The 16985-nt window shown below is 45.7% G+C and overlaps 1 protein-coding gene across 1 annotated transcript in view; it reads left to right on the top strand.

Annotated features, from left to right (window-relative positions):
• The first annotated feature begins 13392 nt into the window (after nt 1–13392).
• LOC149300735 (anoctamin-10-like) overlaps nt 13393–16985 on the top strand; it is a 95709-nt gene continuing 92116 nt past the window's right edge. The window contains exons 1-2 of the mRNA XM_089484784.1: nt 13393–13567; nt 15744–15893. Coding sequence (XP_089340910.1) covers nt 13393–13567; nt 15744–15893 — 325 coding nt within the window. The remainder of the gene's footprint in view (nt 13568–15743; nt 15894–16985) is intronic.

Below are 16985 nucleotides of genomic sequence, written 5' to 3'. Positions count from 1 at the left end.
GGGTAGCAGTCTGGACCAGGGTTTTTTATTGTGTAGTGAGGATATGGCAGACTAGACCTCTACCTCATAAACATCTGCCTCCTTGTGTGCTTAATTTGGATGGGACAGCTTTCTTAAGTTATTCATCCCCCAAATCGAAATCATCAGGTTTGGATGTGTATAAATGGAAGAAATATTCCCGGAAGGCTTTATTAATAACAAGTGGAGTGTTTCCAAATTATTAGGTGAGGTTTCAATGTGAGTCATGTGGTGAGTCTCTGTGGTGTTGCCAGAGCCACAAGGAATCTATCTGAATTGTTTTTCCGCTTAAAAAATTTAGAGCAAGTTTCTAGCAAACCACAAAACTTTTCAATGGCAACCTTTGTGTGAGTTCCTGGAAAAAACCCACTGAACAAAGGGGATATGACAAATTTCCATGGGCTGAGGGGATCAGGACAGCGAGGACTGGGGTAAATTCTCGAGACTGTCGATGATGGAGTAGTCACTGAGTAAGCCAAGGAACAGTCTGTAACAGTGTCACACAGTGATCTGCTCCCTACCAAGAATCAGGTGGTTACTAGCAAAGCAGAAAGCATCCTTAACACAACACATTAGGTGCCAAGTCTCTTCAATGGCACCCTTCTTGTGAGTTCATGGAAAAGTCCACATAAACTGAAGTTTTGTTCCCTTGAAGCAGGGGTGTAACTAGAAATCACAGGGCCATGGTGCAAAGATTCACCCCACAGCCCCCCGACTTCACCAAGCAACATGTCCCACATTGCCATCTCTGCCTCCAAACAACTTATTAGTGCCATCTTAGCCTCAAACAGCTTGCCTGTGCCATCTTTCCCACCAAACATCTTTTAAATGTTCCCAAACAGTCTGCCTGGGTAATACATGCACCTAACAGCATTAAAGAGGCAGACAAGTGGTCACAGGGGTCCCCTAGAGTAGCGGGCCCAGATGCAGTTGCGACCCCTGCTGCCATGATTGTTATGCCCCTGCCTTGAAGCCTAAGGTTAATCATGCTTCCTGTCGTCCAAGTGCTCCAAGTGGTGAGATTACACTGGAAACCCAGTTCCCATTCTTCCTCTTTGGCTGCACTCCACATGGGGGGACATGTAGCTCCTTCCTTCCCAAAACCAAAGGAGTACCAGATCATCTAGGGGCCCCCTCAAATATGGGATCCATTGAACTCCACTGAAGGATGGGTGGTGTCCAAAAGGCACAAACCACCTCACCAGCTGAAGAACTAAGTGTTCAGGAATGTGTTCAGTGGCGCTTTCAGTGTAAACAAAAATTTGGTGCAAATCCAGATAAAAACACCCATGCCCAAGCAAATTTACAAAAGGTGTTTGTGAATCATAAGCCCAAGGCTTGTATACTAAAACAAATACTCCTCCACCACCAGCCATAAGCCAGGTTAATTTAAGTGAACGGTGATACAAAAAAGTGCATAACAAAGGGTTCAGAGTGCATATGATACTCTTACCAGGTATTGGAAGTAAGTGAAAAAAAAGTGTCACCACACACATGCCGAGCGCCGAGGTGGACCAAAGAGAATAGTCCAATAGTCATCAGGAGGCTGCGCGTGAGCCTGTGGTACTCTTGGTATGAAACCTGCTCCCTCTTTAATACCAGTCAGTTCCTGACAAGCCATAAGGCATCTTTTACACAGCACATTAGGCACCAAGCATTGGCAATGCAGAACAGAGTGGTGGGAGACAAACTTCCTCTCCACAGAGTATTTACGTTTCATCTTCTATGAATCCCAGCAAAACCTGTGGAAAAGGGAACTGCCAGAATAAATGTAGTGAAGTCTCCTCCACTACGATACACTATGGGCATTGTCTGTATCTGTCCAGCCCGTAGCATGCATAAATATCCTTAGGGGAGGCCTCTAATGATGCAATATCCTTTTGTTTATTGATCAACCTGTTTGATGCCACATTTGTCTTTTTTGTGGCATCAGGGAACTCTGGAATCAGCTCCATGATGTCCTTGGCTCTGATGTGCAGGGGCGGACTGGGCCGGGGGGCAGGGGGGCAATTGCCCCCCAGGCCGCCCTAAATCCGGGCCGGTGGGCCGGACGGACGAGCATTCAATGCGGCTGCGGCTGCAAAGTTAAAAACTAAGCGGCCGCGAGCAGGATTGAATGCGGCCGTCATGCGTACCTGGCGTGGGGGGGAGGGGGGCGGTCCGCCCCGGCTGCCGCTCATCTGAGGGGTGCCACCATGCCGGCACGCCTTCAGAAACGATGCGCGCGGCACAACATTGAAGCCACGCCCACCGTCTTCCGCGCTCAGTGCACCGGAAGGACAGGAAGAAGAAGAAGAGGAGGAGGAGGAAAAGTGAGAGTGAAAGAAGAAAAGGTAGGAAAGAGTGGATTAGTAAGTGTGTGAGAGTGATGGGTGTTATGCTGAATGTAAGTGTGTGAGGGTGATGGGTGTTATGCTGAATGTAAGTGTGTGAGAGTTAGGGGTGTTATGCTGAATGTAAGTGTGTGAGAGTGATGGGTGTTATGCTGAATGTAAGTGTGTGAGAGTGATGGGTGTTATGCTGAATGTAAGTGTGTGAGAGTGATGGGTGTTATGCTGAATGTTTGTGAATGAGGGTTTCAGATAGCATGGATGTGTAAGTGTTGGGGGATAGCTTGGCATAGGGAGTCCGTAATCACATTCCTTTCATGCCCAGATTCCAGCATGTAGTGGCTGCCTAGGCATGATAGGAGTGTGATTGCTGTTATAAATTATTTTTTGGTCCAACTTCGGTGTGTTAACACTTTTATTGGACAGAATAATTCAATGACAGTATTAATATATATATATAATTGCAAACAGCAATCACACTCCTATCATGCTAAGTCAGCCAGCACATGCTAGAACCTGGGCATGATAGGATTGTGATTGTTGTTATATATATGTGTGTTTGTGTGTATATATATGTTAATATTGTTGTTGATTTTTTTGTCTAATTTTGGTGTTACTTTTAATAAAGTATTTTAAAGTTTTTTTTTGTTTTTTTTTTCAGTTTTGGCCAAGTGAATGCTGAATTTTTAGTTTCAGTCCAGAATTTTCATTTCGGTGCATCCCTACTATATACTATGCCAGTCACTAAAGTGGTAAGCCTACACCACATCAATGTTTGGCTTAGTATATAGTGATAGGGGTTGTCAGTGTCTGGCTCAATGTATAGGCACACATTGACGGTGGTACCGCATAATCCCTAAGCATATAATGATAACAAATATGCTGTACCCCTGTCAATGTTTGCCTAACCATAGAAACTATGCAGTTTTAAAGTGTGTGTGTGTGTGGGGGGGGTGCCACATACAGGGTCTGCCACAGGTGCCAAATACTCTCGGTACCCCCCTGCATCATGCGGCTGTCAGACCCAATGGCCATGCCTCAGCTCCTCTTCCCACGCCGGCCACTTTAATTTCATTAGGCGCTGGTGGAGTGACTGCCGCACGACGGCCGCTTTCAATGTCGCTCGCAGCCGCTTTGATGGTGCAACGGGCCAGTTGACTAGACTTGCCCCCCAGGCCTTAGGCTGCCAGCCCTCCCCTGCTGATGTGCTTACCCTAAGTGACTAGAAGTCCGGTTTCACGCCCTCCAGTTGGTTTTTCTTCACAAACCTGATAACATTCGCATAAAACCAGGGTGTATTTCAGTTGTAAAAGATGGAGTTGTCCCACTTGTACCATTTCAGACTCCTCCAGAGGGGAGCAGGTAAAAGTAGGACATGAAGTTCCCTGCAAAGCCATTTACATTGTTTCTTAGTATCCTATGCAGACAAAGGAGGCCGCCCTTAAAAGGGTCCTTCTACATTACTGTACATTTACTCTGTCAATTTTGGAGCCCCAGATGAAGCAGAGAACTGTCCTGATGATGACTCAACTGACTGCAGCCAATGGGGGCCAAACATGAGCCACGTGCTGCAGCTAGGTCTCTGAGGCTCTGTAGTCCAATCAGCTTTTTGACTTTATTGAATCTTCCCTCCTAGATCTTCAGGGCTGTGCCGTCTACGGCAAACCAGACTTTGTGTCTCAAGCCTGGCCAAAGTCCTCACACATCTGCATAAGTGCAGAGACTGGTTGGTAATCTTCACAGAAGACTGTCACGTCTCCCATGTAGAGAGAGGTCTTTATTTCTGCTTATTCCACCTGTCGTAGTGATCCCCCTTACCTCAAGATTATGTCTGATGGCGTCTGCTAAGAAATTTATGCAACAGATTAATTTGTTCTTGGTATTTAGGCTAAGATCAAGATGTTGAATGTTATGATGCCTGAGGGATGCTATGCAGCCCCTAGTGATTTTTGTGGGGGTACATTTTCTTACATTTACAGGCTAGTAAGCACACCATTCGCACCCTGGACTTTTCATTATGCACTGCCCATGATTTTCTCTTTTTTTTCGTCTGTTGAATGGAGTTCTTTATTGACTGCATCAGATGGAGACCTGATGTAAGAGAGATCCCCATACTGGGAGAAAGAAACAGGAAAATAACATCTCTCTACATGGATGGCTTCTACCGGTGATTTAATTTTAAATAACATCTAAGTACACTGTAACAAATAGACAACGTTTTATATAAATGTTAAGCCATGTCAAGTATAGCCATGTCTGATATCTGCTTCTTTGAGAGTCTGTCTAAACATGGAAAAAACTGGACATGAATGATAAAGAATACTCAGTGTCCAAGACCTTAAATAACAAGACTTAAAATAAAACTAAAATAAGAAAACAATGTACAAGTGTGCCACCTACTTGTCTAAAAGAGAAGTGGCTTCTACAGGGAAGACATTTTATAGCTAAGGCCCGTCAATGCACCTAAGAAAAAAACATCAAATCTAAGCTAAAATCATAATTGTATCTAGCACTGGAAACACCTAACATATGTTATATCAGAAGTGCAGCTCTGCAAGCCACTATGAAGGAGCCCCTACTGCCTCACCCATAAGACCCCACTCCATCAGGCCCACCTACAACAAACCCAGCCTACACATTAGGTAGAAGTGAGAGGTTGACTTATATTTCTACCCTGACACTTTGCTGCTTCTGCTCAAACACACAGCTTAAGGAAGCCTCCCCCTATTTCACCCTCATTTTCCAAGATACATTGGTATCACGGTCAGGACTACTTGCCAAGCCGTGACTGTGTGGAGGGTGTGGGCATGAAGGGGTTAATAGCACCAGGCCTCTGGATTTACTAACTTGACCCCTTAACAAGGCATAAGTTATACCAAATTAACCCCCAAATCCTGCCTGTATCCCTGTAGCTTGGCTACCTGATCACCCATAGTCACACTATGCTTTTCAGTATCAGGGGGCATTGAACCAGAAGAGCCACTACAGACTCCCTGTTCCTGAAACTCTGCCCCTCCAAAGGTCAAACCATACTTTTCCCCTAGAGCTTGCTCGCTAGGTCTGGTCCCTTGGTGCACATCCCCCTTCATCTCTTTAGGAGACAGGATCCTGGGTGCTGGTTCAGACAGGCATACCGCTACCTTCCGGGCTCCCTCCCAGCTACCCACTACTCCCAAAGTTTCAGACAGTACCTTCGGTTGGACAGGGCCCTCTACCAGCCCTCCAGGTTTCCTCAACTGGTGCATACTGGCAAACAAGTCGACCCAGATCATTGCGCAGCAAAACATTAACAGGAATATCCTCGGATATCCCCACCTCCCGCAAACCCTTGTCCACACCCCAATCAAGGTACACACGTGCCACTGGCACTGCAGGGCGCACCCTGTGACAGGGCCAGGCTAGCTGGCTCATATGTCATATGAAGTTTAGCCGGGTCACGGAGCACTTTTGTGTCCGGTTCTGTATACTGTGACCCGGTAATATATTATATTGTGTTTATTGTGTAACCGGCCCAGAGACTGATGTGGATTCAGCCCCAGCCTTCAAAGAGACGATCCTATAATCTGGCTGGGGCTCTTAATCAGCCAACACAGCCCTGTCTGCCCAGACGGCACCCGCACTACAGGGGGGATAACACAGGTGGGGGAACCCATTGTATTCTGTAATCCCCTCACCTGATACATCCCCTGTATACTGATGGGATTTGTGATGGGATGTGGCTGATGGGATTGGGGGTTGGGTTCGGTACACATTGCATTGAGATGGTATATAAGTTCTGTGTGTTTGTAAATAAAAGAGTTCTTCTTGGTTTACTACGAATGGTGGTCTGGATGATCCGTGGATAGCTGAGTGCTATCCGTATGAGGGAATGACTGGTGATTCCTCAGCCCTCAAACAGGGGTACCCAGCCTTGGGTACGGTGACCCTGTAACATTGGTTGGCAGCGGTGGGAAGAATCCCACGACTTGGGTGAAATCCAAACCACCAACTGGGATTGCAGACGAGAGACACCAAGAGAGCTCCTGGAGGTTTGTAGCAAAGGAAAGGCTACTCTGATTGCGGACTGCAGAGAGATGGACCGGCACCAGGATGCCCCAGAGGAGAGCCTCGGACTGAGTGCTCTACAAAAGAACATTCTATGGCACTTATCCCTGTACCCAGGAGGGGCTACATCGGAGCAAGTGACGGCGGTGATTAAAATGTGTCACCAGGAACTGAGCCAGAGTGGGTCTGTATCTCCCAGACTAGGGGAACAGAACACCAAAATATCATACCAGGATATCCAACCCTTCCGAGAACCAGAGGGTGAGACAGACCGGGTTACAGCCGAGGTGTGTGAGCTGGAACACCAGCAATGGCAGTTAGAGTCTGCGCCCGCAGACTGGAGGGATGATTTCTCCCATCCCCACTTCGAATCATACTGGGCACAGTACTGGACAATGTGGGATCTACGAGTTCCACTCCTGGGGGAGAACCCGTTGCCGGAGTGGGAAGAAGAATAGAGAGGTCTCATATATGCAGAGCTCGACCTCCAGAGCCGCTACCAGGGATTCTCCCAGCAGTTAGCAGGTGAAGACCACAGCGACCCTCTAATGCTGTATTGCCCCGTCGACCCAGGACTGATATATGATGCCTTCCAATTTGACTCGTCCTTCGGAAGCCCCTGCCAGTACCGCAGGGATACAATCTGGGACAACCGTGCAGAAGTCCTGGTTTATGCTATTCCCCCCGAGCTGGAGGCTGTTATGGATTGCCTGGTCCAAGAGGAATGGCAGCTCGAGAGGGACTATAAAGAATTGCTGCGGAGAGTGGAGCTTCAGGAGTTACAAGGAGACTGGGAGCATGATACTACAACTTGCAGGAGTGGGACCGAGGTCCTCTTCACCTACTCCGCGGCCCCTGCCCTGGCGAGAAGAACCGAGGTCCTCGCCAGCAAGAAGAAGCGGAGGAGGAAGCCAAAAGCTCCGACCCAAGTCCTCACCAACAACCCTGGCTGCTCTACCCCGGCAGAAGAGATGACTGTCCCCACCTCCCGAGTAAGTGGCACAATCCCCCTCACCAAACCCCTAGCTATGCCCGTAGAAGCCAGTGCCCCAGACTGTCCCCCTGATTTCCTGAGTGTCCTGGAAGAAGCCCGGGTCACTGCCCCAGATGTTCCCTATGAAGTCCCCGGTGACCCAGTAGAGGCACCGTTCCCTAACCTAGCGAGGACGCCAGAGGGGCTGCCGAGTTCCCTGGGTCCTCTCAGTAGCCTGGCGCAGGCCCTGGTTCCTATCCCTGTGTTCTCCGAAGTGATCCCTGGTTCCCCAAGTGTCCTCCTAGAAGCCCAGGTCACTGTCCCAGAGTGTTCCTCTGACTCTCCCCGTGCCCAGGCAGAGGCACCTGTCCCAGAGAGGAAGATCGAGGGTCTGCTTAACCCTCCCGGTGGTCCAGTATTGGCACCTGTCCCTGCCCCGGAGTATTCCCCTGGGTCCCCTGAGTACCCCGCAGAGCTGCTTAGCTCGCCCAATAACCCTGTAAGGGCACCTGTTCCTGTCCCAGAGTGTCCCCTAGGTCACTCCAGTGTCCCGGTAGAGGCCTTGCTTACTACCTCTACGTGTTTCCCTGGTTCCCCGAGTGCCCCTGGCCCGATCAGCAGGGTTTTCCTTCCATGCAACCACCCTGGCCTGGCAGCTGCCCCAGACTCAGTTCCCAAGACTAGGGAGCAAGAGTCTCCACGTGCCCCTGTTACCCCGGTGAGGGGGATAGCCATGTGCCCCCGGCTGAGCTGGGACCGTCCTCCAATTCACAGAGGACTACTGACTATCCTTTTGGGCTGCACCTTTGAACTTTGTCCACTCGGACAGCCTGCAGCAGACCCGTGTGGATCTGCCTGGTCTGCCGGACCGTTGGTCAAGGGGGAGATCTGTGACAGGGCCAGGCTAGCTGGCTCATATGTCATATGAAGTTTAGCCGGGTCACGGAGCACTTTTGTGTCCGGTTCTGTATACTGTGACCCGGTAATATATTATATTGTGTTTATTGTGTAACCGGCCCAGAGACTGATGTGGATTCAGCCCCAGCCTTCAAAGAGACGATCCTATAATCTGGCTGGGGCTCTTAATCAGCCAACACAGCCCTGTCTGCCCAGACGGCACCCGCACTACAGGGGGGATAACACAGGTGGGGGAACCCATTGTATTCTGTAATCCCCTCACTTGATACATCCCCTGTATACTGATGGGATTTGTGATGGGATGTGGCTGATGGGATTGGGGGTTGGGTTCGGTACACATTGCATTGAGATGGTATATAAGTTCTGTGTGTTTGTAAATAAAAGAGTTCTTCTTGGTTTACTACGAATGGTGGTCTGGATGATCCGTGGATAGCTGAGTGCTATCCGTATGAGGGACTGACTGGTGATTCCTCAGCCCTCAAACAGGGGTACCCAGCCTTGGGTACGGTGACCCTGTAACACACCCCGCCAATTCCATGGATGGACATGGTCTTCCCAGGGATAAGATCCTCAAATTTTACCATCTCAGGCCGCACCAGAGTGCAAGCAGCCCCCGTATCCCTGAGTCCCATAGTCACACGGCCACCTACAGTTACTCTTTGTAGGTTCTCCTCTTCATTCCCCTGAACCCTGGAAACAAACAAGACAGCTGGGTGTTCCCCAACTGCTACACATTGCAAATAGTCTCCTTGAGCCTCCTTTGGTCTAGCCACAAATAAAACAGGTGCAGCTCCCCCTGCTGCACTTCCATTTGTCGGTGGAGATGGTCTCTTAGAAGGGCAGGTGACACTCAGGTGCCCAATCTGGTTACACCGATAACACCGGCGGGTATCCCCCTGGCCCGATGTGGCCCCTGCTCTGTTGGCTAGGAAAGGTGTTGGTGATAATCTCCCTGCTGGTTTAGGAGTTGGTGGCTGGTAGGCTGCTCCTTTCCAAGTATATGGTCCTTGTGATGCTTGTACCCGCTTGGTTGTTGGAGTCCTTTTGTTGGCATAATCGTTAGCCAGATCTGCAGCCTCTGCCGTGGTCTTAGGTTTTCTGTCCAGAATCCACTCTCGGGCCTCCGGACTTCGTGTCCTCAGGAACTGCTCCAAAATAATCAGATCCTCCAGGGCCTCATATGTAGTAACTTGTAGGCCTCCAGTCCATTGCCGGAAAACAGTCCGAAGCTGTCCCGCATATTCGGTACAACTGTCCGATGTAGCTTGCTGCATCTCTCAAAACTTTTTCCTGTAGAATTCAGGGGTGAGGTTAAAACTTTTTAACAAGGCAGATTTTATGGCCTCATAGTCCTGGTCAACTTCCATTGGTAAGGAAGCAAACACATCCAGGGCCTTCCCCTTCAGACGTGGTGTAAATACTTTCCCCACTCTTCCTTGGGCAGCTGGTACTGCCGGCACACTTTCTCAAATCCTCTCAAAAACACATCCAAGTCAGTGTCCTTTTCCAGCATTGGAAAGTGTTCCAGGCGAGGTCGGTTAGCATATCCATCCCATTAACAATGCTTTGGGGAGACTGACTATATTGCTTTAACCGTAGAAGTTCCAGCTGATACCTCCGCTCAGCTTCTCGTTCAGCAGCTGCCCGCTCCGCAGCTCTCTCAGCAGCCTCCCTCTCTCTCTTTCCGCAGCCTCCCTCTCTCTCTCTCTCTCAGCAGCCTCCCTCTCTCTTTCCTTGTACTGCAGAATCAGGTTGAGCTTTAGCTGAGGATCCACGCTCCCCAGATGTTTTAGTACCACTTGTAACTCAGAGTCCATTGCACTCAAGGCGTTAACTTTATCAGGAAAACATCCTTGATCCACAGGCTCTTCCAAAATCACATCTGCTCCAATGGCCTGCTCTGCACAGAGTTTATCATGTTCCAGGAGATCCAAAATCAGCTGCTCTTTGCTTTTGCCAAAAATTTGTATATTCCTTTCTTGACAAACCAGCTCCAGAGATTCTTTTGGCTGTCATCGATATGCCTCCATAATGGGAAATTACACAAAATCCATGTAATTTCTTCTAGTACTAAAATCACCAAACCGGGCAATACATATAGCACTAAAAAACTCTAGATATCCCACCTAGCTGCCACCAAGTTTGTCACGGTCAGGACTACTTGCCAAGCCGTGACTGTGTTAATAGCACCAGGCCTCTGTATTTACTAACTTGACCCCTTAACAAGGCATAAATTATACCAAATTAACCCCCAAATCCTGCCTGTATCCCCCCAGGTAGTCTGCCACCACTCACGACTTTGATACCGGATTCGTGAGAAATCCGAATTAGAACCTTTATCTCTCTCTCTCTCTCTATATATATATATATATATATATATATATATATATATATATATATATATATATATATATATATATATATATATATATATATATATATATTAACCCACCCCGGGCAACCAACATATATATATATATATATATATATATATATATATATATATCCCGTAGGACTTAATAACAATACGGTAACGTGTTATCCTCTCTTAGGGTTTGTGGATATCAATACTAGAGCCCAAAGACAGACTTGGATTATGAATATTTTAATAACAAAAAGACAAAGATTACACAGTGCCAGAATTATAAAAAACAAGACATACAAAAGAAAAATAAAACAGCAAACAAAATGGACTTAAACACGGGACCCTCACTCACGAGTTTCTCCAATAAGTAGGCCTGTGGGAACTCCTTAAGTCCAGATGGTTTCTTATGATGATGATCACAGAATATCATGGATTTCTGCTTTTCGGTTGCTGCATTCTCCCTAAATCAGACTCTGTTTCAAGAAAACGCCCCTCTGACCACATGACCGATTATATGACACCTTCCCCAAGAATTGGTTCCCCTCTTTGATGTGCCAATAAGTTATGGTGGGGTAAAGGTGATGGAAACCCCTCCACTTAAGATAGGAATGGAATTCCTATAACTCAGGGTCCTTATCTGTTAGGCCATGAATCGCCACAGGGGTCCTTTGGGAAGATGACACCTCTATCCAGAACAGATACAGAGGGCATGCACAAAGAAACACAATTAAACCAACCTCAGACTAACTCATTGAATGCTTAAACAAAGAAACTAACCACCTCTGCTGGGTTACCCTTCCATGCATCCACTCCGTTATATGAGTTAATCATGACAATTGGGTTGGTTGCTTCTTGTGAGAGGACATGTGATTTAAATTAAAAGTCTGAAGTGTCATGCTTTAAGCTTCTTCTTCTGGTGCCACACCAACCAAAAATATATGTAACTCCTTTCTTCCCTCCCTGTTAGGACCAAGGAAGAGCCTAATCATCATCATCATAGAGGGGAACCAAAAATACCGTATTGGCTCGGATATAGGCCGCCCCCGTATATAGGCCGCACCCTAAAAGTTTGGTGCTTTTTTAAAGAAGCACCAAAAAAACATGCTGCCACTCTGTCCCCCCCCCCCCCCGGGATATGCTGTCACTGTCCTCCCTCCCCGAGATATGCTACCACTGTCCGTCCCCCCCCCCCCCGAGATATGCTGCCACTGTCCTCCTCCCTCCCCGAGATATGCTGCCACTGTCCTCCTCTGCCCCCCGACTGACTTACCGGAGCTGACTCCCGGGTGTCTTGCGAGGCCGGCGGGGGACATCTACGCAATATGCGTATACAACGCGTATTGCGTAGATGTCCCCCGCCGGCCCCGCAAGACACCCGGGAGTCTGCTCCGGTAAGTCAGGCGGGGGGCCAGAGGTAAAACGCATCGTGCGGTTAGACAACCGCACGATGCGCTTAGACAACCTCCCGTGCCGGCACCCCCCCCGTGGGAAGTGCTGGCAGGGGAGGCTGTCTGAGCGTATCGGGGAGTAGGATGCAGGTCCCCTGCACCGCTGCGGGGGGATCTGTATCCTAACCCCGCTGCCTGCCCGGGCGCTAGAGCCAATACGGTAGATAAGATGTGTCACTTTTTCCTATCCTGAATGCTGCATTGTTGAAGATAAAGTAAGTTGAAAGAGTTGACAGATATGATTCAATATGTAATTTGTTGAAAAAAGTTGTTGTGTAAAAATCATGTTTTTTTGGTGGGGGGTTGGGGGCCCTTAACAGATTCTCGCATGGGGGCCCTGAGGCTTCTAGTTACGCCCCTGCAGTTAAACAAATAGACAAACACAGTCACACAAACACTGTGACAAACTGACAAACACAGTCACACACATAGTCAAACATACCTGGTGCTGGCTGCAGCTTACTCTAACTTGGTGTGAAGTTGGAACTTCCGACTATAGCACCAAAAATTTACGCAGCACTTCTTACAACACATAGATTCAATGGGGATGACAAGACTAGAATTGACAGACTAAGACAAACCGATACATTAGGTGGAAAGGACCCTGCCTGCAAGCTTACAATCGTTGAACATAAATCTGGCTTTTTTATCGGTGGGACCCAATTTGTGGAGGAAACCCTAAGTGAAATTTAATTCATAATAAATGACAGACTATACAAAAAAAGAAACAGAAGTTGAAAGCCCCACCATGAAAAATCGATAATATATATTTTGTATAGATACGTTAAACCTGAACGTTAAAGTGAAATAATTTGTCAACAAAGATATAAAAAAAAAACAAGCTCCTGTCACTTAAGGGAATAAAACCCCATGTCACAAAGGGGTTAAAGGCATAGAAACATGCGTTATATAAGCGCATTGATAGGCCATAGACAGACTAGCAGAGAAATTAAGCTAATTAAGAATAAAATTCATTACAAAATTTCAAACATCTCCTCAAAAAAACATAAAAAGCGGGGCCAGCGTTAAGGGCAGACATTCCCTTTACCGCAGTTGGTTGCTACACATTTGACAGATGAGCAGCCGTTGTAGTCTTACCGCTGGCGACAGTTTAGTTTGGTCACGTATGCTCTACTGTTTACAACTTGGGCGAGCTTATCAAGTTTCGCGTCTATCCAGAAGCTTCCAATTAAAAGCTGCGACCGTTGAGTTCTAAGCATTAGAGACAAAGCAATGGTTTACAACATGAGGTAACCAATCACGTATACCTTAATGCAAAGCGCATCCCCTGTGTAAATGGACAGACCAATCAAGTGCACTGGAGACATTCTACGGAAAAAGTTCAGGCGTAAGTCTCTAGGCTTAGGACTCTGTGATCCGGGCGGGGCTGCGCCACGCAATGAAGTGTCAGTGTCTTCGCGCAGAGTGATCACTGTCTCTTGGGTCGCGGGAGCGCGCCCTCTACCTGCCGGTGAGTTGTGCTGCCCCGGAAAAAGGGAAGCCAGCATTACAAAGACAGCTGGGGGAACCCGTGTGCGTCTCACCAGGTAGCAGGTGTGTGACAAGCTGACACATAGTATGGAGATAGAAAGAGTTGGCTCATAGGCTTTGGGGGTAAACACCTAAAATGAAGGGTGAGACTTTTGAAACTCATTTCCTTATTGGCCAACTTCCTATAGCAGTCACCGAATTTCCTTATATGTACCTAATTCTTGTCAATGTTTACTACCCAAAATAACCATATCACATGTGCTTGGTTCTATCTATCTATCTATCTATCTATCTATCTATCTATCTATCTATCTATCATCTATCTATCTATCATCTATCTATCTATCTATTCCAATGTTATCCTTCATTTATTATTGTACACTCTGGTCCATATAATTTCCATATCCATAAAGTCATTTTTAATATTTTGGATCAATGAGCCAGGTAATGAGTAAAATAAATTAAATTAAATTAAAAAAGATGTCTTTCCAAATCTCTTTACATACGTAGCAATGTATGCATTAACTGTGCAAGCTTGTGTTTTATATTACATTTCTCGGATTCATCGGATTTATGGTAATGTAAACTATGACATTCCACACACAAGAATCATTTAGAGCTGTTAATGTCAGGTTATTTTACTGCCGATCCCAGCAAATAAGTGAAAAAATTAAATTAATATTAATATAATAATAATACACTTTTTCCTTCAACTAATAAACTAAATGCAGGAAAGAAGACCTATCGAGTCCTTTTCTTAAATTCGCAGGTGACCTTTGAGGACAGCAGTATAATCATAGCAAGAAAAAAAACAGAAGAATAAGTGGCAACATCAAAGAGTGATGTTGACGTCAATCCCACTCACCCCACAAGAATTTCCACGCTAAAACATATTTCACATTGCTTTATTCAGGTGTTCATTTCTATGGCTGGTTCACCTCGATGTACTTCTACATTGTAAGAACATCTGAGCAGGGCCCTCCTTAACCTTTGTTTCCTTTAAGCCAAACTGTTATGTGATGTCCTACGTTTTCGCTGATTGTACAGCATTGCCGAATATGACATATAAATCAGTAAATAAAAATAACTGATTAAACATGTCTTTGCTTAAGACACAGTCGTCAATTGTGACAAGTTTTTGTTTTTCTTCTACAGGTTTCAGGTCTCCATCTCCAACTTGGCATCTTGAGTAGATATTGTCCTCGGTGTATAGCTCTCTCCTCTGCCAGTAAGTGATCTCTCTTCTTGGGTGGTATGTGCGTGGGAATTTCACATGTGTATGTAAAGTAGAAGGAAGAAGAACAGAACCAATTGTGTGAATTACTGTGTTTCACCTTATGGTTTATTTAAAAGCTGTCTTTGAAAAGAGTTGAATGTCTGCAACTTGTAGAAGAAGGAAAGCTTGTTATGATTGACATGTCGAAGACCATGTCTTGAGTGGAGAAGACTTGGTTGATTCCATAAAGTGATAACCTGGAAGGAAACGAGAATTATATGTACTTTTACTATAATACTTTTTGATTTCTTATCCATTGTTATATTAGTACAGAATAGAAACATTTCTGACAGCTGTATGAATGTGGAACTCTGGCCCATACACTTCCAATCCTGTGCTGTGCTTAAAATATTGTATAAGGTAGCAGTCTTAAAAAGGCCTTAAAATACGTTCGAAGTTTGCATTTTTTTTTTAGACTTGCCCGTGTTGACATCAGCATGTTTTATTTTGCCTGCTGTCCTTTAGGTGGCTTTTATCACTTGTGTGCTCACCATAAGCATAATACATACTGTATAAATTAACAAGGTTTTACAATTGTGCCAAAGTTGTTGGTGCTTTCCTAATTTATTTAAAATACACGGGTAGCTTGAGAATTATGAGGTTACACAGTTCGGAATTTTGAAATGTGACTTTAGTTCTTGGCTTCCTGGAAAGGAGAGTGATCTCCATCAGTGTCTAATGATAGGCAAGTAACTGAGTTTAGAATTATTTACAGCGCACCTCTATTTTATTATTATAATTTATGTATATTCTGCATTGTAGCCTACTTGACACAATTCAACAACATCTTTTTTAATATTTAATTACTGGTTTATTTTCCCTAAGGATTTGTAAACAACTGTGGAAAGCCCTTTATTTAATAATTTTCTTTACTCTATAGAACATCCCAAGATGAAAAGAGGGATATCAAAGCAAGACCGGCCAGAACTTGAATTCAAACCTTTGGTAGTGATAGAACTTGCAAAAGATGCCAAAGCAGAGACCAGAGAATGGCTTGTCAAGAAAATTATGGACAAGAAGAAAGATGGAGGTAAACTTAGAACTTGATAAGAACCCGCTGGCCCAGCATGCCTACCACATTATGTGATTTTGATTCTACTCAGGGTCTAAATTACATCTACTGTTTCATTGCATTCCACTGTTTTAATAACCCCCACTCTCTTTCAGCCTGTATGCTATTCCTTGTGTAAACCCCTTTCCAGTGAGAATTGATAGTATTTGTTATTTAAGTTGTTTTTTGTTATTTAGGCTGTTTGGATGGGTGATTCCTGGTACCTGACCCCATACTGCAGTTTTCTAATATGTTTTTAGTGACATTACAGCAGGCAAGTTGATAAGTACGGTATTTGCTTGATTATAAGACGACCCCCCCCAAAATTTGAATATTCATTTAGGAAAAAAAGAAAACGCCTGAATATAAGACTACCCTATAGGAAAAAAAGTTTTACTAGTAAATATTAATTCACATGTAAACAGTTTTTTCATATTTAATAAAAACTATGATTGATAAAAATACATTTCTTGTTTTTATTTCCTTTTATTTGCCAATGTGCCCCTGGTTATGCACTTCTGCCCCCAGGCTTGCCACTCTGCCCCCCCCTGACTTACCAATGTGTCCCCAGAGTTGCCCTCCATTCTTCAGACTCCCTGGTGTCTAGTAGGGCCAGCCAGTGGATGTCTGCGCGATGCATGTAGACAGCCTCTGCTGGCACTTGCGCGGGGGCTTCTATGATGGAGCGCCGGAAGGTCATGTCACGCCGGTGCTCCGTCTTAGAAGCACCAGCGGAAGGTCTGGGCAGCAGCAGAGGCTGTCTGCGCGCATTGCGTAGACATCCATAGGCTGCCAGAGAGGAGGATCCAGGTCCCCTGCAGCGCTGTGGAGGATCTGGATCTTAGTCTTATAGTCCGACCTCTATCTGAAAAAAGCCTTGTCTCGCATTCAAGCAAATATGGTAACCATCAGTGCGGAAGTTATTATGCCACAGTAATCCCCAAAATACGTTAAATGTATATATGGGTATATACATGTATAAAGACTTTACATTAATCTTTTGGAGTTTAATATTGTATATGTTGTGCTTAGCATTTTTATGTAAAAACCATATTGGTATTTATGTTAACT

Source organism: Sceloporus occidentalis, unplaced genomic scaffold (genome assembly GCF_023333645.1).
Source record: "Sceloporus occidentalis isolate IW3139 unplaced genomic scaffold, rSceOcc1.0.p SCAF_23, whole genome shotgun sequence".
NCBI classification, from domain to species: Eukaryota; Metazoa; Chordata; class Lepidosauria; order Squamata; family Phrynosomatidae; genus Sceloporus; species Sceloporus occidentalis.
The sequence above is the reverse complement of the archived record's forward strand: the minus strand, read 5'-3'. Positions and strand labels throughout refer to the sequence as shown.